At 39.0% G+C, this 27,897-nt stretch overlaps 1 protein-coding gene and 1 pseudogene across 1 annotated transcript; both read left to right on the top strand.

Moving 5' to 3' along the window:
- The first annotated feature begins 312 nt into the window (after nucleotides 1-312).
- olfml1 (olfactomedin-like 1) lies at nucleotides 313-27,897 on the top strand. The gene is made up of 11 exons (XM_088339239.1): nucleotides 313-457; nucleotides 3,594-3,749; nucleotides 8,343-8,439; nucleotides 13,722-13,792; nucleotides 15,767-15,870; nucleotides 15,950-16,140; nucleotides 16,644-16,747; nucleotides 18,868-19,059; nucleotides 22,484-22,664; nucleotides 25,441-25,600; nucleotides 26,874-27,897. The coding sequence occupies exons 3-11, from the start codon at nucleotides 8,355-8,357 to the stop codon at nucleotides 27,028-27,030; spliced, it is 1,245 nt and encodes a 414-aa protein (XP_088195365.1). The 5' UTR covers nucleotides 313-457; nucleotides 3,594-3,749; nucleotides 8,343-8,354; the 3' UTR covers nucleotides 27,031-27,897.
- LOC148362367 (U2 spliceosomal RNA) lies at nucleotides 20,451-20,597 on the top strand (annotated as a pseudogene).

The following is a 27,897-nucleotide window of genomic DNA, read 5'->3' as shown; positions in this document are numbered from 1 at the left end:
GCTTCCTGAACTGCAGTCACATTCGGGTCTACAGAGACTAAAAAAATAATGCTGTCGCTATGAAATATTTAGAATGAGGCTAATGCTAATCTTTCAGTGAGGTAACTACTTCATTAGCGCTAATGAATTTATATACCCAGGGTCGATTTGGCATTCACCTAGACCTCATTACCCGACAGGGGAGCTTCAGAGTCATTACGTTTTGAAAGATGGGGCAGCAGGAGGTCTGACAATACACAGAGTGGCAACTTGAGGGTGGAAAGAAGATTGTGTTTTACAAGCACACACTGACAGGAAAAGATCAGAATGCTGATGAGAAGCTGTCGGGAATAAGTGAGCGAAATCTTGTACGAACTGTAATTAAAAATGGACGGTGATACTGCGGATGACCTAATTTATGAAGTCTACTTTCGTGTATTCAAGTCTGCTTGGTGGAATCGTCATCCCACATTCGAAGGTGAGTTATAATTTTGGGAAAACTGAAACGAAACAGATTATCCTAACGTTGTAGCTTCACATTGGAAAATGTATTTAAAGAAGTAGTTAAGAAAAAGTTTGTAAACTTGATTAAAAGATTGGATTCAGAGTGATATGGCCTTGAACCAAAATTATAATTTGCCGCACTTGCAGCTTGAGGACAAACAAAACTTTGAATGGATAGATGGAAAAAGTTTACTGATTAGTCACCATTTAATTAAAGCAAATAATGTTGTGCAATCTTTTTATTTCCAGTGTTTGACAACATATTACCGATAGACCACTCATATCTGCGACTTAAAAAGGTGACCTAGGGCCTATTTCCCAGGGGAACTTGCTTTGTCTAACCCTAACTTCTGAGTCGTCCACCCTGATAGAAAACACAAAGGTTTTGGTTTCAGGCCTCTAGAAAAAAAGAAAGAAAGAAATCAAGAAAGAAAGAAAGAAAACAAGAAAGAAAGAGAAAACAAGAAAGAAAAAGAAAGAAAACAAGAAAGAAAAAGAGAAAACAAGAAAGAAAAAAGAAAGAAAACAAGACACCAAAAAAACAGAAAGAAAGCAAACAAGAAAGAGCTCAAGAAAGAAAACAAGAAAACAAGAAATAAAACTAGAAGTAAAGCAAGAAAACAAGAAAGAAAACCGAAACCAATAAATACAGAAAAAAAGGCCGGAAACAAGAAAGACAGCAAGAAAACAAGAAAGAAAGAAAACCAAAACCAAGAAAGAAAGAAAAAAAGCAGGAAACACGAAAGACAGCAAGAAAACAAAAAAGAAAGCAACAAAAGCAACAAAAGTAAGAAAGTAAGAAAACCAGAAAACAATCATGAAGGCAAGAAAATAAGAAAAAGCTAAAAAAATAAATAAATAAATAAAGTACGAAAGTACGAAAAAGTAAAAAGGTAAAAAAGTCAAAAAGTAAGTAGGAAAGACAGAAAGAAAGAAAGAAAGAATGAAGGAAAGAAAGAAAGAAAGAAAGAAAGAAAGAAAGAAAGAAAGAAAGTTCTGTTAACAAAAATGGACAGTGATACTGCAAATGACCTAACTTATGAAGTATACTTTCATGTATTTAAGTTGGCTTGTTGGAATCGTCATCCCACATTCGAAAGTGAGTAATAATTTTGGGAAAACTGAAACGATACAGATTATCCTAACGTTGTAGCTTCACATTGGAAAATGTATTTAAAGAAGTAGTTAAGAAAAAGTTGATGAAAAGATTGGATTCAGAGTGTTTATGGCCTTGAACCAAAATTATAATTTGCCGCAATTGCAACTTGAGGACAAACAAAACTTTGAATGGATAGATGGAAAAGGTTTACTGTTTAGTCACCATTTAATTACAGCAAATAATGTTGTGCAATTTTTTTTTCCAATGTTAATTTTAAATAGTTACTTCCTTGATGAGTTCGACAACATATTACCGATAGACGACTCATATCTGCGACTTGAAAAGGTGACCTGGGGACTATTTCCCAGGGGAACTTTCTTCAACCTGATATAGAAAACACAAAGTTTTTGGTTTCAGGCCTCTAGAAAAAAAAAACAAGAAAGAAAGAAAGAAAGAAAGAAAGAAAACAAGAAAGAAAACAAGAAAGAAAACAAGAAAGAAAACAGGAAAGAAAACAAAAAAGAAGGAAAACAAGAAAGGAGGAAATCAAGAGAGAAAGCAAGAAATCAAACTAGAAAGAAAGAAAGAAAGAAAGAAAGAAAGAGGGAAAGAAAGAAGGAATTCAAACTAGAAAGACCGAAATAAAGAAAGAAAGAAAGAAAGAAAGAAAACAAGAAAGAAAAACAAAGAAAACAAAAAACTAATGAAAGAAATAAGGAAATAGAAAGAAAGAACACAAGAAAGAAAGCAAGAAAGAAAACAAGAAAGACAGAAAGAAAGCAAACAAGAAAGGAAGCAAGAAAGACAATAAGAAAACAAGAAACCAAGAAATAAAACTAGAAGGAAAGCAAGAAAACAAGAAAGAGAACTAGAAAAAATGCAAGAAAACAAAAAGAAAACAAAAAAACAAGAGAGAAAGAAAACAGCAAGAAACAAGAAAGACAGCAAGAAAACAAGAAAGTAAGGAACTAAAGCAAGAAAGCAAAAAAGCAAGAGGGCGAGAAAGCAACAAAAGCAAAAAAGTAAGGTAGCAAGAAAGCAAGAAAGCAAGAAAACCAGAAAACAAGCAAGAAAACATGAAAAAATACAAAAGAAAGTAAGAAAGTAATAAAGTAATAAAGTAAGAGGTTAGAAAGTAAGAAAGTAAGAAAGTAAGAAAGTAAGAAAGTAAAAAAGTAAAAAAGTAAAAAAGTAAAAAAGTAAAAAAGTAAAAAAGTAAAAAAGTAAAAAAGTAAAAAAGTAAGAAAGTAAGAAAGTAAGAAAGTAAAAAAGTAAAAAAGTAAAAAGAAAGAAAGAAAGAAAGAAAACAAGAAAGAAAAACAAAGAAAACAAAAAACTAATGAAAGAAATAAGGAAATAGAAAGAAAGAACACAAGAAAGAAAGAAAGAAAGAAAACAAGAAAGACAGAAAGAAAGCAAACAAGAAAGGAAGCAAGAAAGAAAATAAGAAAACAAGAAACCAAGAAATAAAACTAGAAGGAAAGCAAGAAAACAAGAGAGAGAACTAGAAAAAATGCAAGAAAACAAAAAGAAAACAAAAAAACAAGAGAGAAAGAAAACAGCAAGAAACAAGAAAGACAGCAAGAAAACAAGAAAGTAAGGAACTAAAGCAAGAAAGCAAAAAAGCAAGAGGGCGAGAAAGCAACAAAAGCAAAAAAGTAAGGTAGCAAGAAAGCAAGAAAGCAAGAAAACCAGAAAACAAGCAAGAAAACATGAAAAAATACAAAAGAAAGTAAGAAAGTAAGAAAGTAAGAAAGTAAGAAAGTAAGAAGGTAAGAAAGTAAGAAAGTAAGAAAGTAAGAAAGTAAGAAAGTAAGAAAGTAAGAAAGTAAAAAGGTAAAGAAGTAAAAAAGTAAAAAGAAAGAAAGAAAGAAAGAAAGAAAGAAAGAAAGAAAGAAAGAAAACAAGAAAGGAGGAAAACAAGAAAGCTGCCCTGGTTTGAGTTACTATTGCTTTGAAAAACACTCAGGGTTCTTTCCAACTAAACCAAAGTTTCCTTTTTTATTTTCAGTCTCCAAAATCTGACCTATCCCAAATAGAGACGTTTCCATTCGCAAGCAACATTGACAATACGAGCGATTCGTCAACATACAAGACACAGGAAGACGAATGTGGGTCTCATGGACAGAGTCGGATGTCTTGCTGGGACTTCATGGATATTTGAAAGGTCTCCTCCACATATTGCAATGCATTTTTCATGAGGGTATATCTCAACGTGCCATGTGAGCCATGCGACCGTATGCAGAGATTTGTGGCCCTCAGCTAGAAAATCAAATAAGTGAAATACAATGCAGTCACCATTTCAGGCCATATTGTAATATTGTCATTTCACTCACTGCCAAAACGTAACTTCCTACATTTTTACTTTACCTTATATTTTTCTGTGTTGCACCGTCTGGTTTTTATTTTATTAGAGGTAGGGCAATACTGATACCAATGGTGAGGTTTATTTATATAGCCCTTTATCACAAAGAGTCTCAAAGGGCTGCACAAACCACAGATTATTGCAAACCACAGACTATTATGACACCATCCCCTGATCTAAAACCTACATGAAGGCAAGGAAAAACTCAAAACCATTTGTTTCGTGATAATTGATAATAGAAGCCATCCCGCTTGAGTTAATCGAGAGGGTCAATCCACAAAAGCACAAAAATACAAATGGAACAAAGTCAATATGACAATTATGTCTTCCATTGCACAATATTTTGAAAATATTTGGCGCCGATCTGTCCGAGGTCCCCGTCGGACTCTACGCCACGCCGCTCGGCCTCATTGCCGTGCCTATCGGCTGGCCTTCCGCACCTGTTCGCTAGTCAGACTCTCCTGTTCGCCAGTCTGACTCTCCTGCTCGCCAGTCCGACCCTCCTGTTCGCCAGTCTGACTCTCTTGCTCGCCAGTCTGACTCTCCTGCTCGCCAGTCCGACTCTCCTGCTCGCCAGTCTGACTCTCCTGTTCGCTGGTCAGACTCTCCTGTTCGCCAGTCTGACTCTCCTGCTCGCCAGTCTGACTCTCCTGCTCGCCAGTCCGACTCTCCCGCTCGCCAGTCCGACTCTCCCGCTCGCCAGTCCGACTCTCCTGCTCGCCAGTCCGACTCTCCTGTTCGCCAGTCCGACTCTCCTGCTCGCCAGTCCGACCCTCCTGTTCGCCAGTCTGACTCTCTTGCTCGCCAGTCTGACTCTCCTGCTCGCCTGTCCGACTCTCCTGCTCGCCAGTCTGACTCTCCTGTTCGCTGGTCAGACTCTCCTGTTCGCCAGTCTGACTCTCCTGTTCGCTGGTCAGACTCTCCTGTTCGCCAGTCTGACTCTCCTGCTCGCCAGTCTGACTCTCCTGTTCGCCAGTCTGACTCTCCTGCTCGCCAGTCCGACTCTCCCGCTCGCCAGTCCGACTCTCCCGCTCGCCAGTCCGACTCTCCTGCTCGCCAGTCCGACTCTCCTGCTTGCCAGTCCGACTCTTCTGCGCGCCAGTCCGACTCTTGTTTTCGCCATTCCGACTCTTCCGCACAATATTTTAAAACAATAATAATGCAAAATATACAATAAAAACAATAAAACACTTCTATCACAACAACTGTACAGAACAAAAGTCAAAAGAGTCAATCCAAAAAAAGAATCAATGCAACAGAAACAATAATGGAACAGAGTCAATACGACAACTATATCTTCCATTGCACGATATTTTGAAGTCATAGTGTCAGAACCAGAACAGACGGTAGACCTCAACGGGTATTGTTTCACACCAAGCTTTATTGAGGAATTGGGAAAGTCAGGCGCAGGGAAACAAACGACAGCGATCCGGTGCTCGTTTGGCAGCAGAAGCAGGAAGCCCTCGAGATCGGAGCATGGGCGGAGGACGGAAACAATTCGAGCAGCCGGGACGGGAGATCGGAGCGTGGTCGGAGGACGGAAACGAGTCGAGCAGCCGAAACGGGAGATCGGGGCGTGGTCGGAGGACTGAATCAAGTCAGGTAACCGTAGACGATCGGAAGGCCAGGGACGGACGAGCAAAAAACAGCAAAGGACGAAACAAACGGGTGCCAGAATCAAAAAGTGCTTGCCTTGCATGTGCAGAGGTTTGCTGACGGACTGACAAGGAGTAAATGAAATTGATGTGTTTAAATGGGAGGGGAACCGAGTGGGCACAGGTGAGGGCAATGGGCAAATCATGACAAATAGTGCAAATAATAGAAGATATACGATGTAAAAACCTTTAACAGTCCAAACAGTACTTCTACTACAACAACTGTTTGAGAACAAAAGAGACAAACCAGGGCAGCACGGCGGCGCAGTGGTTAGCACGAGTGCGGCACCGTTCTAAGGTCTTGGGAACCTCCTGTGTGGGTTCAAATCTAGCTACCGGACTTACTGTGCGGAGTTTGTATGTTCTCCCCGTGCTTGCGTGGGTTTCCTCCGGGCACTCCGGTGTCCTCCCACGTTCCAAAGACATGCATTTTAGGTGGATTGGCCGGTCCAAATTGTCCCTAGGTGTGAATGAGCGAGCGAGTTGTCTGTCCCTGTGTGCCCTGCGATTGGCTGGCAACCATTTCAGAGTGTCCCCTGCCCATGGCCCGATGATTACTGGGATGGGCTCCAGCACCCCCCGCGACCCTACTGAGGATAAGCGGTGCAGCTAATAAGATGAGATGAGATGAGAGTCAAACCAAAAAGCAGCAATATAACAAAAATGCAAATACTGTTTAGCAATATTACCAAAACAACTTGAATACCTTATGACGTATCATGCGACCATTTCGACCTCTTAATGCGTATGGGATGTTTTTCACTTCAGCTACTGTTCAATTACACAAATTCTACAATATGAATACACTATATACATAAAAATGGAAAATATTTATTTTTAAGAAGTGGTTAAATAATAAATATGAGTACCCTACATACATAGAAATGGTAAAAATGTATTTTAGAAAATTCTTTAATAATAAGTACAAATACACTAGGGCAGCTATGTCCAAAATCCGTCCCAGGGGCCAATTTCGGCCCGTGATCACATTTTTACTGGCCTGCTGTCAGGGGACCGGACCAGATCGGAGGCAGGAGGCAGGAAGGGAGAACTCATTCGCGTTAACGATCAGATACTTTTATTAAGGAAATAAAAGTCGTCCAACACTCAGGGACAAAACAAAACAAAAACAGGCTTACAAGGCAAACAGGAACTAAGACTAGGGATACTCACAAAACAGGCTTTTACTCAAAACGTGCAAACACAGGTTTCCTCCGAATCAAACAAAACAGGACAGAGCAAAACAGAACAGAAAATGCAGAACAGAAAATGCAATGAACCAGCAACCCGCAATACCCACAACCCACCCTTGAGAAGCCCACACGCAAATTAGAAGATCTGCTCCAGCCGGTGCCCAGGGGGCGGGGCCAGCCGGTCGCCACGGCGACCACGCTGGACATGAAAACCTGCAGCTTTTGTCATGAAATTAATAACATTTGGCCAGCTAGTAATGTTGAGCACTGTATAAAATCAGGTTGATAAAAAAGAAAAAAAATCACCATTTCATCATATGATGGTAGTATCTCTTCAGCCACCTTGCCTTTGGCTTTCTGTTAAAATTTTGGCCCACCCTATTTCTAACATGCCTGCTGTAAATAAAAAAGAACATGTGGGGATTAGAGTATTTTTCCACCGAAATCCGAAACAACTGCGTCTCCCTAATTTGCCAAGAGGCTGTGTCTTTTTAAAGAATATAATATCGAAAGGCATTGCCAGACCAAACATGCTGTCAACAAAAAGTTAACTGAAAATGAACGCTGCGAAAAGGTGAAGCGACTGGAAGCTGTTTTAACGGCACAATAGCACTTTTTCACGAGACCGGCAAGTCAAATGAAAATGATACAAAGGCGAGCTACGAGGTCACAACGCTGATAGCCAAGCACTGCAAACCTCTCATTGAGCGTAAATTAATCAAAGACCCTTCAAAAAATGCCAGGCTGAATAGTCGGCCTTCACACATTTTCAGATTAATAAATCTGGCTTGCTTTCTGAAAAGCTTGGACACCACTGCACTAGAGCTATACGAATAAACGTGAGTTGACTTCATTATGTACATATATGAAAAAATGGCAAAAAATGCTTAAATATTGAATACAAGTACAGTATTTACATACAAATTGTGCATATTTATTTTAGAAAATGCTTAAATAATAAGTATAAATGCACTATATACACAAAATGGCAAGTATTGTTTAAAAATGCTTAAATAATAAGTGGAACTGTTGAAATCTAGGCTTAAAACTCACTTCTATTTAATAGCTTATGAACTACAAAAATTTCATGTTGACAATATCTGTATATTATTTGTTATTGCAACATCCATTGCAGACTGGTCATCCTGGAAGGGGATTACCTCATGTGCGGTCCCTTCTCAAGGTTTCTTCATTTTCATCATGCTGAAGTTTTGAGTTTTTCCTTGCCCTTATGAAGGTTTTAGATCAGGGGATAGTGTCATAATAGTCTGTTGTTTGCAATAATCCGTGGTCTGTGCAGCCCTTTGAGACTTCTTGTGAGTAAGGGCTGACTTGACTTGCATTCCACTTTTAACCTGCGGCTTAAAATCCAGTGAGGCTTGTATAAAGACAAAAATACGTTTTCTGTCTTAAATTTCCACCTGCTGCTTTTATTTAGGTGTACTCTGTAGACCATGATTTGTGATTGCTCTTATTAACTAACTACTGCAGTTATTTTAGGTATTCTAACTTGGTATTGTATTTTGTGCACACGGTACTATGGGAAGACCACAGGGAGGATGCAGATAAAAAGGAGAGAATCAAACACGATCATCTGGTCATCAGCTGTTGCGAGCAGCGCTGGAAGGCAAAGTGTGTGCCCGGGTATGTAGGTTTATTTTATGGGTCAGGTGTCAATTATTCTACAGTATGTGTTAACGTACCTGTCAAGCTCCAGGGCTCCATGCCCTTACAAACTGTCGTATTTTCCTTTACAAAATACAAAATAATCTTACACCCTATTTTTTTTTTCAAACGTGTTTATTTATGTAGTTTAACATGTTATCTTGTACATGTGTTTCCTTATATCATACATATTGTTAATTAATATTTTGTTGTGAGATACTGAGTTGCTCGACATGAATGAGGTTTATTATAAAAAAGATTCAAAGATTAAGTAGCTTGGATGTTCACTGTAGAAGGAAAAAATACATGCAAATATAATTAAGTTGAATAATACATTTTTTAATTCAAATTATTAATTCATTTTCTGCATTAAATTATTGTTGGTAATATGCTGATTAAAGGGATAACCACAAACCTCTCTTTTTTCATTTTCTCCTTTTATACTTCCCGTTTTTTCTTAACTTCTTTATACAACACAATCATTCGTTATATGATACATCAAAGCAAGTGAGCCGTTTGAGAGCCGGCTCTTTTCAATGAGTTGAGTCGAAAAAGCCGGTTCTCTTAAAAGAGACGGACTTCCTTTAACTACATAACTACTACATAAATTCCGAGGCTGCAGACGCGTGCGCACAGTAGCATCATACTCGTTTTGTTTGCAACGAAAAAAACAATACCGAGATAGCGGCTACCGCGGCGAACTCGTTTGACTTGATTGATTTGCCGTTTCGTGATAGTCGGTGTATACCGGATAGTACCTGTAATTGACAAAATGATAAGAGTTCCATTCCCATGTGACAGGTCAACACAATATTGATACTTTTGCCAACATAAATGCCAGATAAAAACTACCCTACGAAATATTTAATGCATATATATATATCAATTTGAAAACGTAAATCTATGCTCTATTTTGTATTTAACATATTTTTCAGTTTACAACCTGCTTATGAAGGTGTAATATTCCATGCATTGAAAAGCATTAGATTTGATCTTGCACTCTATTTTTAACAGCAAAACACAATCCATTGCCAGAATTAAAAAAGGGCTTATTTAAAACTGTTATTGGCAATTTTTTACCAAAATGTAAATCTAATGCGAGGTTGGGGCCGTATTTTTACAAAGACTTAGTCTTGCTTCAAGATAAAGCAGCCGTAGACTGGAATACCAGTCTCAAATATATGTATATATATATATATATATATATATATATATATATATATATATATATATATATATATATATATATATATATATATATATATATATATATATACACACAATGTTCTCTTATCTTGCTATCTGGCTACCTTTTTAGCTTTTTAGCTAGCTATCTTCCCTACCTTATTTAGCCATCTAGCTAACATTTCTACCTTTTTTGACAGTTATCATTCTAAATATCATTCGAGCTTTGTTGTTAGCGTTCTATCTGGATAGTTATATGGCTTTTTAGATAGATAGATAGATAGATAGATAGATAGATAGATAGATAGATAGATAGATAGATAGATAGATAGATAGATAGATAGATAGATAGATAGATAGATAGATAGATAGATAGATACATACATACATACATACACACACACACACACACATACATACATACATACATACATACATACATACATACATACATACATACATACATACATACATACATACATACATACATACATACTTTATTCATCCCAGTGAGCTATCGATCAAGCTACCTTTGTGGATATTTTAACACCAGCTAGCTAAGTTGCTATTTCGGAAATTCTTATCAGACTAGGTGCCCTTCGCGCTAATTCGTAACAAACATTAAAATGTTGTAGACCCGTGCTCTAGTGGTAGTTAAAAATATTTACATTCAAATCCCATCACACACACAGTTTTCAATGTTGGAAAGCCAGATTTTGGATTTTTCCGCTATTAACATCCATGAGTACTTCCTCAAACATGCCTGCCTTCCCTGTGACGTCATGTCATGTGGCACCTTCGCATAGGAAATTCAAGTCGCTTACAGGTTTAGTTGGTCATGTGAACAATCTTACAAAAACATCAGATTTCACACGAAAAATTCGGAATTAAGTATTAAGCTCTGCAGTCTTAACATGGTTTAGTCTTGCTTTAAAAAAGGCAGAAGTGGATTCACATAATAAAGTGAGGTCAAGATATTTTTTTGTTGTTTAAATTTGAGAAAGTGGTCAATTAAAAAATGTTTTAAGCGTTTATGAGGGGTGAAACCACCCCATATCTACTCCCCATTTTCGCACACCAGCTTGAAGAGAAGCATGCTTTCACCATTTACAGTGGGGGTTTTGGGGATAGTGTGGCTGGTGATTCGGTATGTATTTCTAAGGTTTGCTGCTCTCTTGTGGATAAATGAGTGTAGTTCAGCTTACAATATTAGCAAGAGAAAGGGAAAGAAATGCATGTTTGTGTACAGAAGGATTAATAGAGGTAGGGACGAATGGATAGATGGATGGATAGAAATGCATGTGTGTACAGATAGATAGATAGATAGATAGATAGATAGATAGATAGATAGATAGATAGATAGATAGATAGATAGATAGATAGATAGATAGATAGATAGATAGATAGATAGAGAGGGATTGAGCGAGAGAGAGTGAGACGGACGGATAGATAGATAGATGGACGGATAGATAGATAAATAGATGGATGGACGGACAAATATATAGACGGATAGACGGACGGATGGATGGATAGATAGAAAGAGAGAAACGAATGGATAGATAGATAGATAGATAGATAGATAGATAGATAGATAGATAGATAGATAGATAGATAGATAGATAGATAGATAGATAGATAGATAGATAGATAGATAGATAGATAGATAGATAGATTAGATCGATATATAGGTGGATGGACAGATAGATGGATATATAGGTGGGTAGATAGATAGATAGATAGATAGATAGATAGATAGATAGATAGATAGATAGATAGATAGATAGATAGATAGATAGATAGATGGATGGACAAATAGATGGATGGTGAGAGAGAGAGATAGATAGATAGATAGATAGATAGATAGATAGATAGATAGATAGATAGATAGATAGATAGATAGATAGATAGAGAGGGATTGAGCGAGAGAGAGTGAGACGGACGGATAGATAGATAGATGGACGGATAGATAGATAAATAGATGATGGACGGACAAATATATAGACGGATAGACGGACGGATGGATGGATAGATAGAAAGAGAGAAACGAATGGATAGATAGATAGATAGATAGATAGATAGATAGATAGATAGATAGATAGATAGATAGATAGATAGATAGATAGATAGATGGATAGATAGATAGGTGGGTAGATGGGTAGATAGATAGATAGATAGATAGATAGATAGATAGATAGATAGATAGATAGATTAGATGGATATATAGGTGGATGGACAGATAGATGGATATATAGGTGGGTAGATAGATATATAGGTGGATAGATAGATATATAGGTGGATAGATAGATATATAGGTGGATAGATAGATATATAGGTGGATAGATAGATAGATAGATAGATAGATAGATAGATAGATAGATAGATAGATAGATGGATGGACAAATAGATGGATGGTGAGAGAGAGAGATAGATAGATAGATAGATAGATAGATAGATAGATAGATAGATAGAGAGGGATTGAGCGAGAGAGTGAGACGGACGGATAGATAGATAGATGGACGGATAGATAGATAAATAGATGGATGGACGGACAAATATATAGACGGATAGACGGACGGATGGATGGATAGATAGAAAGAGAGAAACGAATGGATAGATAGATAGATAGATAGATAGATAGATAGATAGATAGATAGATAGATGGATAGATGGATAGATGGATAGATGGATAGATGGATAGATAGATAGGTGGGTAGATGGGTAGATAGATAGATAGATAGATTAGATGGATATATAGGTGGATGGACAGATAGATGGATATATAGGTGGGTAGATAGATATATAGGTGGATAGATAGATATATAGGTGGATAGATAGATAGATAGATAGATAGATAGATAGATAGATAGATAGATAGATAGATAGATAGATAGATAGATAGATAGATAGATAGATAGATAGATAGATAGATGGATAGATGGATAGATGGATAGATAGATAGGTGGGTAGATGGGTAGATAGATAGATAGATTAGATGGATATATAGGTGGATGGACAGATAGATGGATATATAGGTGGGTAGATAGATATATAGGTGGATAGATAGATATATAGGTGGATAGATAGATAGATAGATAGATAGATAGATAGATAGATAGATAGATAGATAGATAGATAGATAGATAGATAGATAGATAGATAGATAGATAGATAGATAGATAGATAGATGGATGGACAAATAGATGGATGGTGAGAGAGAGAGATAGATAGATAGGTGGGTAGATGGGTAGATAGATAGATAGATAGATAGATAGATAGATAGATAGATAGATACTGTAAATAGCATAGATAGATAGATAGATAGATAGATAGATAGATAGATAGATAGATAGATAGATAGATAGATAGATAGATAGATAGATAGATAGATTAGATGGATCAATAGGTGGATGGACAGATAGATGGATATATAGGTGGGTAGATAGATATATAGGTGGATAGATAGATATATAGGTGGATAGATAGATAGATAGATAGATAGATAGATAGATAGATAGATAGATAGATAGATAGATAGATAGATAGATAGATAGATAGATAGATGGATAGAATGGATAAATAGGTCTTTTTGGCTAGTTCTTGTCCTTCTTTTCTTGGTTGCTTTAAAGCGCAACACCCATTTTCGTGTTTTGATTGCTCATACTTCAAAAGCACACGTTCCAAGAAAGGGGTGCGGACAAAAGGAAGGGATCACAGACTATCAAATAGGCGTGCAGAGAGGAACTGGAATCCCTTCAGTGAATCTGGATCCAAGAATGTCTGGCCTCCAACTGAGAAACAACTGAATTTTCCGACAAAAAGGAGTGGAAAAACTTTAATTTTTTACGGAATCTTTCAACGCAATAGGACTGTTACTGCTCACAGATGCCCTTTGGATTAGCGTATTTTGTTCTTGTTATTCTGTTTTTTTATCCTTTTGGAGAGCTGTAGAATATTTGAAACAAAGAATCCTATCAGGGCTGGGATAAATTAAGCAGACTTATTTTACATAACCGAAATAATGTCAGACAGAGATTTATTTCTGCTTTTGTTATGTGGTTTTCTCTGTTTGAGTTCAGTCAAGAACCAAGGTTCTCCACAGGATGCTTTTATACTACAATACCTGGAAAGGAGACTGAGACAGATAGAGGTAAGAATATTTTTTTTTAATATTGCAAAAAAAAAAACAAGATGCATGCGCATACCTGTCAACCTGTATGTTTTTGCCGTACAAAGTACGTTTTATTATGCATTTTAAGACGAAGAAGAAAATCTGTACGGAAAAACGCAAATTTGTCAATTATGGGTACCATCCGGTATACACCGACTATCACGAAACGGCAAATCAATCAAGTCAAACGAGTTCGCCGCGGTATCCTCTATCTCGGTATAGTTTTTTTTTTTATTGCAAACGAAGCAAGCGGTTTGATGCTACTGTGTGCATGAATCGGATTTCATGTGGTAGTTATGTAGTGAAAGGAAGTCCGTCCCTTTTTCGGCTCAACTCGTTAAAGAGAGCCGGCTCTCAAACGGCTCACTTGCTTTGATGCATTATATTACGAATTATTATGTTGTATAAAGAAGTTAAGAAAAAAAGGAAGTATAAAAGGAGAAAAGACAGGTTTGTGGTTATCCCTTTAATCAGTATATTACCAACAATAATTTAATGCAGTAAATGAATTAACAATTTGAATAAGAAAATGTATTATTCTACTTAATTATATTCGCATGTATTTTTTCCTTCTACAGTGAACATCCAAGCTCCATAATTTTTGAATTTTTTTCATAATAAACCTCATTCATGTCGAGCAACTCAGTATCTCACAACAAAATGTTAATTAACAATATATATGATATACCGAAACACATGTACAATATGACATGTTAAACTAAATAAATAAACATGTTTGAAAAGAAAAATATGGTGTAAGGTTATTTTGTATTTTGTAAGGGAAAATACAACATTTTGTAAGGGCATGGAGCCGTGGAGGTTGACAGGTATGTATGCGACCCCTATTTTAACTTTTCCTACCCCTAAAGCTGAATCCTCATGAAATTGCTTGTCCTTTCCCCTTCACTTCTCTAATGCATAGCTGCTCTATTATTTATTGTTTAATTACTTTAAAGGGAAAGTCAACCCTAGCGGCCTTTTCCAGCAGCTGCCCTATTGTTTTATTGTCTGCTCCTATCTTCGGTGTTTTTTCTTCCCGTTTTGACAACTACACTATGGATTACTTCTATCCTATGGGACATGGGTTTTAGCGCACAAAAAATGCGTGTACTGTATTCAAGGAATTTCAACTCCTTGCCCTGAAGAATTCTCGTGCCGGCGTGATGAAGGGGCCTATCGTGGAAGAAGAGCCAGAGCTAGCGAAGCGGCTAGCGGCGTTATAAGTCTTCGGTACCATCCGTAATCATGGTAAATGCGAACTCACGTCCAAATAAGATCATCGAGTGCTGGTGGAAAACATCGAAGCGCACAGGGAGCGCAGTTGCTGTGTTTTGCGGAAACGTGGCTCACGTTTAGCATTCCGGACGCTAACGTGTAGCCACCCGGAGCTACCCGGAGCTATCCGGCTTCAACGCCGCTAAACAGAGACACGAAAGCCGGGGGGAATCGTAGAGGAGGCGGACTTGCTAACACGAGGTGGTGTATCCCTGGATTTTCACAAAGAAAAGTTTTCCATCTGCCGCAGGGATGTCGAACTTTTGGACTGGCGTGACGTCATCCACTCCGCTACAAGCACCCCTAGGGCATCATGTTCATCTGTTAATAAACAACGGGGTAGACTGCTTGAAGTGTGAATTTCCGTACGGGGATGAATAAAGTATCTATCTATCTATCTATCTATCTATCTAAAATGTCCTGGTCTATTCAAATCCTTGTCCTCCTCTAGAGTAAGGAGTCTGATGACTAAGGGGGAGGTACCACAGTGATAGAAGACTGTTTTCTCGCTGAACTCTCAGAACCCTTATAAGAAGCACATGTCTGTGGTCGCCAGCTCATCACTTTGTTGTATCATGAATGTTTATTTTATCATCCATTGAGTTTTCTTAGTGTGTCAAAGTTTGCTGTTCCTGACTCCCTCTATGTGATCCAAATCCTCTATGCGTTCGATATAAGGAGCGACTGAATCAATGCGATCAAAACACCGTCAGTGTTACCCAAAAGACCTACGATCTCTCCTCAGAAATGAAAAATCATCTGTCAACCTTGAATGTTATAAGGTATGAGTACATCTCATTGCTTGTCGTTTCAGCAAGAAATTCAGGAACTGTTGAATTATTTTGTGATTTTCCCCTTCAGATCAGAGGTGAGAGGCCAGATAGATAGCGTGTCCATGCGTGTGGAGCGAGTGGAGAGGGAGCTGGAATATCTTGAAAACAAGATGCCCGCCCATTCTGACATTGAAATGGAAGAAGCCCTGCTTGAGGAACAGATAAAGGCAGCAGAACTGGATCAGCTCAAGAGAAAGGCCAAAATCAAAGTAGAAAATGGTGTGGTCTTATTGATAGATTAACAAGAGAACACATAAACAAATAAAAAAACAAGAAAGATAAATCAATAAGTTAACTCCAGGGTTGGGTAGGGTTACTTAAACTTGATTACTTTCAATTACTTTTGGATTACTCCAATACCAAATATGCTAATAAAAGACAAAATAAACTAAATATGAATAAAATGATGACTCACAACACGTGGTAAGCTTTCTCTCCTGGCTTTGATCTTTTTGATCTCCGCCAAAACGAACATAAAATGCGACAGAAACAAAATGAAAATAAATCCAAACAGCTCGCCAACATCATTTTTGCCGTTCCATGTATTCCGTTACTCCCCAAGCCTGCACAAAATTTAGTCATTTTATTCATATTTAGTTTATTTTGTCTTGTATTAGCATATTTGGTATTAGATTAATCCAAAAGTAATTGAAAGTAAACCAGTTAAAGTAACCCTACCCAACCCTGGTTAACTCATAGTACATGTGATGTGTCGTTTCCAGATTGCCATCTAGTCCTGGGTGAAATAAAGTCTCTCAAAATTGTAAAAAAGGTGGGAGATAACCTGGGCTCCTGGTTCAAGGATCCGTCTCCTGGATCAGCCAAGGTAAATGTTCCGAAATATTTATTCTCATCATTGTTGACGTCAAATATTAAATCAAAGGGAGAAACTGTGAATTATTATCAGGGTTGGGTAGGGTTACTTTAACTTCATCTCATCTCATCAGCCACACCGCTTATCCTCAGTAGGGTCGCAGGGGTGCTGGAGCCCATCCCAGCAATCATCAGGCAGTGGGCAGGGGACACACTGAACTGGTTGCCAGCCAATCGCAGGGTACACGGGGACAGACAATTCACTCGCTCAGTCACACCTAGAGACAATTTGGACCGGCCAATTCACCTGAAATGCATGTTTTTAGAATGTGGGAGGAAACCGGAGTGCCCGGAGGAAACCCATGCAAGCACGGGGAGAGCATACAAACTCCGCACAGGAAGTCTGGAGCTGGATTTGAACCCGCGCAGGAGGTTCCCAAGACATGAACTGTGCCGCAAATGCGCTAACCACTGCGCCGCCATGCTGCCCTTACTTTAACGTGATTACTTTCAATTACTTTTGGATTACTCCAATACCAAATATGCTAATAAAAGACAAAAACTAAATATGAATAAAATGACTAAATTTTGTGCAGGTTTGAGGAGTAACGGAATACATGGAACGGCAAAAATGATGTTGGCAGGCTGTTTGGATTTATTTCCATTTTGTTTCTGTCGCATTTTATGTTAGTTTTGCCGGAGATCAAAGAGATCAAAGCCAGGAGAGAAAGCTTACCATGTGTTCTGAGTCAGAATTTTATTCATATTTAGTTTCTTTTGTCTTTTATTAGCATATTTGGTATTGGAGGAATCCAAAAGTATTTGAAAGTAATCAAAGTAAAAAAAAAAGTAACCCTACCCAACCCTGATTATTACACAACTTTGTGCTTTGGTTATGACTGGTTCAATGCTTCACAGATTTTAATGGTGCATTGTGTTCCACATTTTGATTGGCTAAACAGAGAGAAACGCTTTCTATCGCCAACAGAGGTGGACCGCTCCACCCACTAAACCTGTTCTGTAGCCAAATGTGGGTCTTTGTCACTCCCTCTTGGCTCCCGAGCACTTTTTATAAATGTATGATTTTTGTATGACAGAACCCAAAGTTCCATAACACCCACATGATTGCAGCAAAGTATCGTGTAAAGCGAAGTGGATCAAGTCCTTAATTTACAAAGCCGTGCAATAAGAAAAAAGCAAAATTGGGTTAAAATTATTTTTTATTCATAGGGCAGCACAGTGGTTAGCGCGTGTGCGGCACAGTTCTGAGGTCATGGGATCGAACCTTCCTGTGTGGAGTTTGCATGTTCTTCCCATGCTTGCGTAGATTTCCTCCGGGCACTCCGGTTTCCTCCCACATTCCAAAAACATGCATGTCAGGTTAATTGGCCGGTCCAATTGTCCCTTGGTGTGAATGCGAGTGAGTCGTTTGTCTTTGTGTGCCCTGCTATTGGCTGGCAACCGGTTCAGGGTGTCCTCTGCCCACTGCCCGAAGACACCTGGGAGGGGCTCCAGCACTCCCGCGACCCTACTGAGGATAAGTGGTGCAGATAATGGATGGATGGATGGATTTATTTGTAAAAAAATAAAAAAATAGAGGCTCAATTATTTCTTTAACAGAAAAAGTAATGTACTTTATGAACTTATTTTACAAATAGATTCCGTATTGTCAAATTATAATTAAAATAATAATCTTGCTCTTAATGATTTCAGGACACTATCCTATTATCACCATCATGTGGATTTTGATGGGAAAACACATATATGCTATAGAAAAGCTTTGGCCTTCCTTTAGCATATCGCTAGGTCCAACTTTCTCAGCAATATCAAGCATTTTCCTCCGCCTTTTGGTGCATTTATGAATCCAGGCGTTTTGTCGATACAATGGCTTATAGAGAGACAGACACAGAAAATGGGCGGGGCAACACACAATGCACAATGAAATTTCGCAAAGTAACGAAACCGCATGTCTACCAGTTCAGGATGTCCCCTGCCCACTGCCCGATGATTGCTGGGATGGGCTCCAGCACCCCCGCGACCCTACTGAGGATAAGCGGTGCAGCTAATGAGATGAGATGAGAACGAAACCGCGATACAGCGAGGTATTACTATAATGTGTCTTCATACTTGAAGGTGTACCTGTTGAGTGGAATTCGCAATGACACGCTGCTGGAATACGAATCCCTACGAAGCTTCTCGGAGAGAATCGCTGCTCCACCCAGTCAGGTGGTCAGGCTTCCTTTTTCATGGCAGGGGACAGGCCACATGGTCTACAATGGATTCCTCTACTACCACAAAGCAGATACGTCCAGCCAGATACTCAAAGTATGGATATCAATACCAGATTTTACATATTGTTCTTCATTTTCTGAAAGTCTGGCGAGCATTAATCTCGCTTAGCAATGTGAGTTAGGAGTTTGGAAGATATGTCCATATTTGTTTTAAATTAAAAAAAGGGTGTGACTCTTGGATGGAGACAGGGTCCCCTCAAAATGAACTTAATCATTGGAAAAGGCTTATATGTTCTTTTCCTTTTCTATCCAAAAATACTTGAGGGATTCATTTTTGCCAAAAGCAACATAAAAGAAATGAGTAAGTAACCTCAAAATTGACTGTCTTTCATTAAAACAGGACTGTAGCAACAAATACCTTCCCCAAGAGAAAGACAGGTTTTGGTATCAATCCACTGCTTAGTTTTAGGAAATCTAGTGTCAGTAGGGTTTTTAAGCTATTGCAGTTTTTTTGAAAAATAAAAGTTATATTTTCCCTCGAAAAGGGACATTTAATAAAGAAATGTCAATCCAAACTTACCGTAAATTCCGAACTATAAGCCACAACTTTTCTCCCAAACGTTCAACCCTGCGGCTTATTCAGTGATGCGGCCAATTTATGTCATTTTTCTAACAGCTGCCAGCGGCGCTCGAGTACAAAAGGTAAGATTTAGACCGGTGGAATATATGCGCCGAGGAAGACTGCAACTTCTTAGCTTGTGCACAAATTAAATTAGCGTAGACATATCCTCATCATGCAAATTGCAAAAAGAAAGGCACATGACGTAGCTTTCAAGCTAAAAGCAAACGAGCAGTCCGATAAAGAAGGAAACAGCTACTGCACGTAAACTTCACTTTGCGAGCGTGTTGCTAGCGTGTTTTTGAATAAGGGAGCATGGGACGACGTCTATATGACAAAGTCTCTGTCCCATACTGGGGAAGACGACTTTGATGAAGTCAGTCATAAGGAGGAGATGAGGACGGTTTACCGTGGTTCTCAACAAGCACGGTATGTTTTATTTAACAGACCCGTTTACTGTGTTGCGAGCGTGTTGATAGTAGCGTTTTGCTACCCTTCACAGGCACGGTTTGGGATGAAAGTTATAATATTATAATTAAAGCTTTGAAAACTCTCTCGGTGTACCGTCTTTCTTTGTAAATATGTGTAACCAATGTATAATATGTATTTGCGCCTGTATATTTTTTTAATGTATTTATTTGAGACACTTATTCTGATATGTTTTGCGAATTAAAAAAAATGGGGCGGAGCAAACGCGGGCTGATGGGAAGTGGGGTAAAGGTGAGTGAGACCTGTTGTTGCGGCGGACAATAGTGGATATATATTTTTCCCACCCTTACCTTTGGAAATATAGACTTTTTTTCCCTTGGATTAGTTTCAACGGGTACCCGGACTCTGCAGGTCTGCATCAAACGTTAAGTACCGGTATCATTTTCTGTTGATTTTGCCGCCTGTGGTTTTTGGACTGTGTCTTTTATATTCAGTTACATTCGCGGAGATGGAATAAGAGCTTGCTCTGTCCACTCCATGCATCGGCCCGGTATTGCAGTACCTCCGGGAACGGTGCATCCGCAATGATCGCAGCAAGGCTTTAGGACTAGGACCTTAGCTTGGCCTTTTGGCTGAGAGTAAGTGTCCCGGCTCCTAGGCTTTGCAGCGTATTATGAACTGACCGATAACGGATAATGGATAATGAATAACGAAGATAGAAAAATAACCCTTAAAAACCCCAAAACCCCACATTCGCGGGCTAATTTTGTGATTGTGTAACATGCTTTAATGTGGGCGCATGCGGCTTATATACAGGTGCGGCTTGTGTAAGTACGAAATCAGTTTTCCTCTTGAAATGTGGTGGGTGTGGCTTATAATCCGGTGCGCTCTATAGTCCGGAATTTACGGTAAATAGTATTGCTAGTGACTCTCATAAAATATAATTCCCAAAGAAAATCTTTATTAATCTTCTTTAGTATATTTATTCAAAATACCTAGAGTATATTATTTTTTAAATTGATGTAAATAAGTGACATTTTTAAGATTATTTTCTAAATCATTCCATGAACGAATAGCTTTTCGGGTGCGGTGTCAGGAAACTAATATCAGGAAAGTTCTGTCGGCCACTGAAGTATAACAGAGTTCTTTAAGGCATAAATTATTACCACTGACGCTCTGGTAGAAACAGGCACAAAACTTCAATCCGCATACTATATTGAAGTTTGCTGTTAAGTTGATGCAACACAGAGTTCAAATAAGATGCCAAAGAAGACATTTTGTCTTCACTGGAAGTCTATTGACTCATCTTACAGCTGCGAATCACACTGCCAAATACAAGATCTCCTGTGAAGTTTTCCTTCTTCTACCGTAAATTCCGGACTATAGAGCGCCTGATTATAAGCCGCACCCACCACATTTCGGGAGGAAAACCGATTTTGTACATACACAAGCGGCATCTGTATATTAGCCGCATGCGCCCACATTATAATAACGCAATACTAACACGAAATTAACCCATACCCGATACAGTCCAGAAAACACAGCCGGTTATCTCAGCGGAAAATGATACCGGTACTTAAGATTTAATGCAGACCTGCACAGTCCGGGTGCCCGTTGAAAGTAATCCAAGGAAAAAAGTGTATATTTCCAAAGGTAAGGGTGGGAAAAATATATATCCACTATTGTCGGCCGCGTCCACAAAAACATCTCACCTTTACTCCACTTCCCGTCAGCCCGCGTTTGCCCCGCCCCTTCTTTCTCATTTGCTCGTACAAAACATATCAGAATAAGTTTCTAAAATAAATACATTGCAAAAATATACAGTTGCAAATACATTTTATACATGGTTACACATATTTACAAAGAAAGACGGTACACCGAGAGTTTTCAAAGCTTTAATAATGATATTATAACTTTCATCCCAAACCGTGCCTGTGAAGGGTAGCAAAACGCTACGAGAAACACTCTAGCAACACAGTAAACAGCTCTGTTAAAGAAACATACCATACTTGCAATGAGCACGGTAAACCGTCCTCATCTTCCTCCTTATAATTGACATCATCAAAGTTGTCTTCCTCCAGTATGGGTAAGAGACTTTGACATATAGACGTCGTCCCACGCTCCCTTATTCAAAAACACGCTAGCAACATGCTCGCAAAGTGAAGTTTACGTGCAGTAGCTCTGTTTCCTTCTATATCGGACTGCTCGATGGCGTTTAGCTTGAAAGTTGCGTCATGTACCTTTCTTATTGCAATTTGCATGATGAGGATTTGTCTACGCTTTAATAAATTGGCCGCATCACTGAATAAGCCGCAGGGTTGAAAGTTTGGGAAAAAAGTAGCGGCTTATAGTCCGGAATTTACGGTACCTAGATTACCGGTAATAAGATCTATCAAATTGTTCCATTTTCCAATTGCAAATCTTAGATTTTTCTGCCTAGCATTCACATTCAAACTCATGTTTATTTCAGGTTGACCTATCGAACGGCACGGTGGTGGACAGTACACTTGTCCCAGGTGCAGGTCGCCTCCCAGTGTACAGTTTGAATCCTTACTCCTACTTAGACATGGCTGTGGATGAACTAGGTCTTTGGGTCATTCATGCTGATCCAGAATATGGAGGGAACTTGGTTCTAACGAAACTGGATAAAGGTAACGCAAGTGTATTCACACATCCTAAATATTGCAGGTATTGCTGCTTTGTATTACAATACTATTCTGTACTTTAGTGAAATAAGCACTTTTCCGCCATATTTTTCATTTTGGTTTAGTTACGGTCCGGTGGTCCTTTTCAGACATATTTAACTCATCCAATGCCATAACATTTAAATACGTTTTTAGAAGTATTGTCCCTGAGTGCCAAAACGTAAAAATACATTTTATTTGTTTTGTTTTTAAAAAAAAGTGTATAAAGGGTTCAAAGTAAGTATCAAACCTCTGGGAAGATTTCAGTGTGATAAATCAACATTAAATGTCAGGAGTGGCAGATCTTTCTCCTCACATCGAGGAAGCCCCAACTTCCTAATCTTGCTTCCTGTATTCGGCAATTGAAGTGTGTAGGCAGCCCTATATGACGAGTAGGCATAGTGAATCAGGATGGTGAGAGGAGTGAAGACATGTCAGTAAGTATCAAACCTCTGGGAATATTTCAATATGATAAATCAACATTAAATGGCAGGAATGGCTTTGATAAGATCTTTGTCCTCACATCGAGGAAGCCCCAACTTCATAATCTTGCTTCCTGTATCCAGCAACTGAAGTGTGTAGGCAGCCCCATATGACAAGTAGGCATAGTGAATCAGGAGGGTGGGAGTAGCGAAGAAATGTCAGTAAGTATCAAACCTCTGGGAATATTTCAACATGATAAATCAACATTAAATGGCTGGAATGGCTTTGATCAGATCTTTGTCCTCACATCGAGGAAGCCCCAACTTCCTAATCTTGCTTCCTGTATTCAGCAATTGAAGTGTGTAGGCAGCCGTATATGACGAGTAGGCATAGTGAATCAGGAGGGTGAGTGTAGCGAAGACATGTCATCTAGTATCAAACCTCTGGGAATATTTCAATTTGATAAATCAACATTACGTGGCAAGAATGGCTTTGATCAGATATTTGTCCTCACATCGAGGAAGCCCCAACTTCCTAATCTTGCTTCCTGTATTCAGCAATTGAAGTGTGTAGGCAGCCCTGTATGGCGAGTAGGCATAGTGAAGCAGGATGGTGAGAGTAGCGAAGACATGGAAAAATACAGATAGTTAACACTACAACAGGTTTTTTTCTTTCTAAAAAAAGAATGAAGTCCCTTCGTCATCATTGGTCCAGAGAGGTACAATGTTCTGCTCATGTCCACTCATGAGCGCAACTGGGGTTTGAGAGTTGCATTTAGTTGAGGGAAACATTAACTCAAGCATGTACTGTAATACTGGGGAAGAGAATGATCCCCTCCATCCAGAAACTGGGTCCCAGGGCAGTGTTCCAGCCTGACAATGACCCCAAACTCACTTCTAAGATGGCCATGGCTTTTCTAATGGGGCTAAGGGTAAAGGGGATGGACCGGCCAAGCATGTCTCCAGATCAAGACAAAATCGAACGTCTTTGGGGCATCCTCAAGTGGAAGGTGGAGAAGCACAAGATCTTGAATATTCCCCACATCCGTCATGTTGTCATGAAGGAGTGGGTGTCATGATTACTCATTGCCCTCACCTGTGCCCGCTCGTTTGGCGCCAGCTGCTGCTTGTTGCCTGATTAATTCTCCTCCTATTTATACCCAGTACGCCAGTCTCTCCCTGTCAGTCCGTCAGTCAACCTCTTCATACGCAAGGCAAGAACTTTGACTCTGGCTCCCGTCGGTCCCGGTTTGTTTTCCGTATACCAGTAGTCTGTTCTTGATTCCACGTTTGTCTCCGGCTATCGACCCGTTTTGCCCGTTTGACCACGCTACGATCTCCCATTCCGGGAGATCCACTTCCACATTCCGATCACGCTCCAATTCCGTGAGCGGCTTGCCTCCATCGTCCAGCGAGCATTGGATCGCTGGCGTTTGTTTTCCTCTATTTCTCAATAAACTTGTGAGTAAACGTTACGCATCTGGGTCCTCCTCCTGTTCTGGTTCTGACAGTGGGAGAGCATTTGAGTGACAATTTCTGAGAAATTAATGCTGAGGAGAATTAAGGCGGTTCTACAAAAACATATATATAAATATATATATACAAAGTGGTTTGCATATCCACCTGAAGGTTTAGGGGTCCTTGGTTTAATTCCAGCTACTCGCTTCCCTGTGTGGAGTTTGCATGTTCACCCCGTGTTGGAGTGAGTTTTCTCTGGGCACTTTGTTTTTTTCCCATGTCCCAAAAACATGCATGACTGGTTGACAGGGTTGGGTAGGGTTACTTTAACTTGATTACTTTCAATTACTTTTGGATTACTCCAATACCAAATATGCTAATAGAAGACAAAAGGAACTAAATATGAATAAAATGATGACTCACAACACGTGGTAAGCTTTCTCTCCTGGCTTTGATCTCTTTGATCTCCGGCAAAACTAACATAAAATGCGACAGAAACAAAATGAAAATAAATCCAATCAGCTTGCCAACATCATTTTTGCCGTTCCATGTATTCTATTACTCACAAAATTTAGTAATTTTATTCATATTTAGTTTCTTTTGTCTTTTATTAGCATATTTGGTATTGGAGTAATCCAAAAGTAATTGAAAGTAATCCAATTAAAGTAACCCTACCCAACCCTGCTGGTTGATCATGAACATCCATCACCAATTACAAACGCCATAATAAAAATGTCAAGGAAGACCCTGACAGTTAAAATTATAGTTCATTTATAACAATTTGCACAAGAACTCTTGTCATGTTGGTTTAAGGTTTTATCAAGATGAACAAAAGCATGTATGATGGATGTCTTTTTGTTTAGGAAATCTGGAAGTTGAGCACATCTGGGACACGCAGTGTAAAAGCCAAGATGCTGAAGGAGCATTCGTCATATGCGGCACTCTTTATGTGGTCTACAACACACACTATGGCGGACGCTCCACTGTTCAGTGTGTCTATGACATCCACGACACCGTCCACAGGTTGGCCTTCAACTCAAAAATTCACATGAAAAGCATAAAATCTTTTAATTCCTGAATGCGAACAAACTACTGAGAAAGAATGAATCATACCTGTCGACGTTGAAGGATTTTATACATTCGACTATAAAGGATTTTATACGATCGAATACAAGTTACATTTAATGCAAAAGATATTCACTGGCTGGGCTGTGGTGCGATGTCAGGGCACTCTGGTGGAAAATGTTGTCTACATGAACGGCGGGAACGGGACGTAAGGCTGATAAGATAATCAGCACATCCAGACGCAGAAAGGCCCTGATCACGTAGAAACGCTCGGTGTTGTTTTGAGTATTCCAGACATTGCGACGCTCTTCGACGAGATGGTGAAGCCCAGGGGGGCTTCCTTGGCACACCCATGGGAGGAGTCGGCACGCCATTATGCGGGGAGAAGATGGCCAATAGGAAAAAGCTAAAGGACTTGAGAAAAAGGCTTCCCTGAGACTCCAATGTCACTAATTCGGCCATTTTCGATGGAGTACACTTAGTTAAATTTTTAGGGAAAATAAATCTGCCCCCGTGTGGAAATGTCGGCTTTCTTGTTCATCTTTTCCCTCAAGAAACGAGTGCGCATACATTTTTGGGTGAATGTAGGTTGTGTTTGGTTAATGGAGTCAGATAACTAATTCGAACAATTTGGTCAACGGTACATTTTGATATTAATTCCCAACAACGTATACGTTTTCCCCGTATTTTCTACATTTCGTTAATTTCAAATTACGTACACCGTGGCTCTAACCCGGATCGTCACTGGTACCAGACGACAACGTCGTCGTAAGTTGCTAATATTGTGATATTCTTCATAGTCTGTCATGCTGTGAGTAAATAGAATACAATAGAATAGAATAGAATATACCTTTATTGTCAATGTTACAACATGGGATATGTTGTGACAACGAAATTGGACGTGGCACTCCAGTTCCACATTTTACAGTGAGGATATAAGGAAAACAAAGAGATAAGGAACAAAAAAGATGTTTGTACTGTCCTTGTTGTATAGGCTTTGTTTTCCTCCGGAGGGGGGTTGTATGAGGGGGTGAGGGACAGACAGAGATGGGCGGATCCAATTAGATGCCACCTTTTGTTTGTAAGGTTTATAATTGCGTTACAAGGGGATTTGCAATCATTAATAAGGGGAGCAACTAGCTAAGGTCGAGTGGTATGGTAAGAATTGAGTCTTGATTCTTCTATTTCCAACTAACTCATTGTTTTGTCATACCTATGCCATCAACCGAAGCTCTGAGAGTCCTGTGGTGTTTTTCCCGAAACGCTACACAAGTCACAGCAGTATCCACTACCACCCTGGAGACAAAGAGCTCTATGCCTGGGATGACGGCTACCAGACGATTTATAAAGTGGACACAAACATCCGGGATCAAATTACGGCTGCTTGATAGTTTGCTTCGCTTGCTTTCCTTTTGATAGGGCTCATACTTTACATGCTATTTACACATAAATCTGTTGTTTTAATGCCGTTTGTCAATCTTATGTAATATCATACCTGTCAACCTACAGGGCTCCATGCCCTTACAAAATGTCGTATTTTCCCTTACAAAATACAAAATAATCTTACACCATATTTTTTTTCAAATGTGTTTATTTATGTACTTTAACATGTTATATTGCACATGTGTTTCCTTATATCATATATATTGTTAATTAAAAAAAAATGTTAGATACTGAGTTGCTCGACACCTATGACGTTTATTAAAAAAAATGTTCAAAAATGAAGTAGCTTGGACGTTCACTGTCGAAGGAAAAATACATGCAAATATAATTAAGTAGAATAATACATTTTCTTATTCAAATTGTTAATTCATTTTCTGCATTAAGTTATTGTTGGTAATATACTGATTAAAGGGATGACCTGACTTTTTTCATTTTCTCATTTTATACTTCCTTTTTTTTTTAACTTTTCTCAACTTTTTTATACAACAATAATGACTCTGTCATGTCCAGCATGGTCGCCGTGGCGACCGGCTGGCCCCGCCCCCTTGGCACCGGCTGTAGCAGATTTTCTAATTTGCGTGTGTGCTTCTTAAGGGGGGGTTTTGGGGATTGCCGGGCGCGGGTTCATTGCATTACTCTGCATTATTCTGTTCTGTTTGACTTGAGGAAACCTGTACTTGCCCGTTCTAAGTAAAAGCCTGTTTTGTGAGTATTCCTAGTCTGAGTTCCTGTTCGCCTGTAAGCCTGTTTTTGTTTTTGAGTGTTGGACGACTTTTATTTCCTTAATAAAAGTAATTGATCGTTAACGCGAA

This window comes from Urocampus carinirostris, chromosome 7 (assembly GCF_059441175.1).
Source record: "Urocampus carinirostris isolate Australia breed hairy pipefish chromosome 7, RoL_Ucar_1.0, whole genome shotgun sequence".
NCBI classification, from domain to species: domain Eukaryota; kingdom Metazoa; phylum Chordata; class Actinopteri; order Syngnathiformes; family Syngnathidae; genus Urocampus; species Urocampus carinirostris.
The sequence above is the reverse complement of the archived record's forward strand: the minus strand, read 5'-3'. Positions and strand labels throughout refer to the sequence as shown.

Coding starts and splice junctions, on each gene's coding strand:
- olfml1 (XM_088339239.1), top strand. CDS start 8,355: ATGCAGATAAAAAGGAGAGAATCAAACACGATCATCTGGTCATCAGCT. Junction 16,748..18,867: donor CGTCTCCTGGATCAGCCAAG/GTAAATGTTCCG, acceptor TCATACTTGAAG/GTGTACCTGTTGAGTGGAAT. Junction 19,060..22,483: donor CGTCCAGCCAGATACTCAAA/GTATGGATATCA, acceptor TGTTTATTTCAG/GTTGACCTATCGAACGGCAC.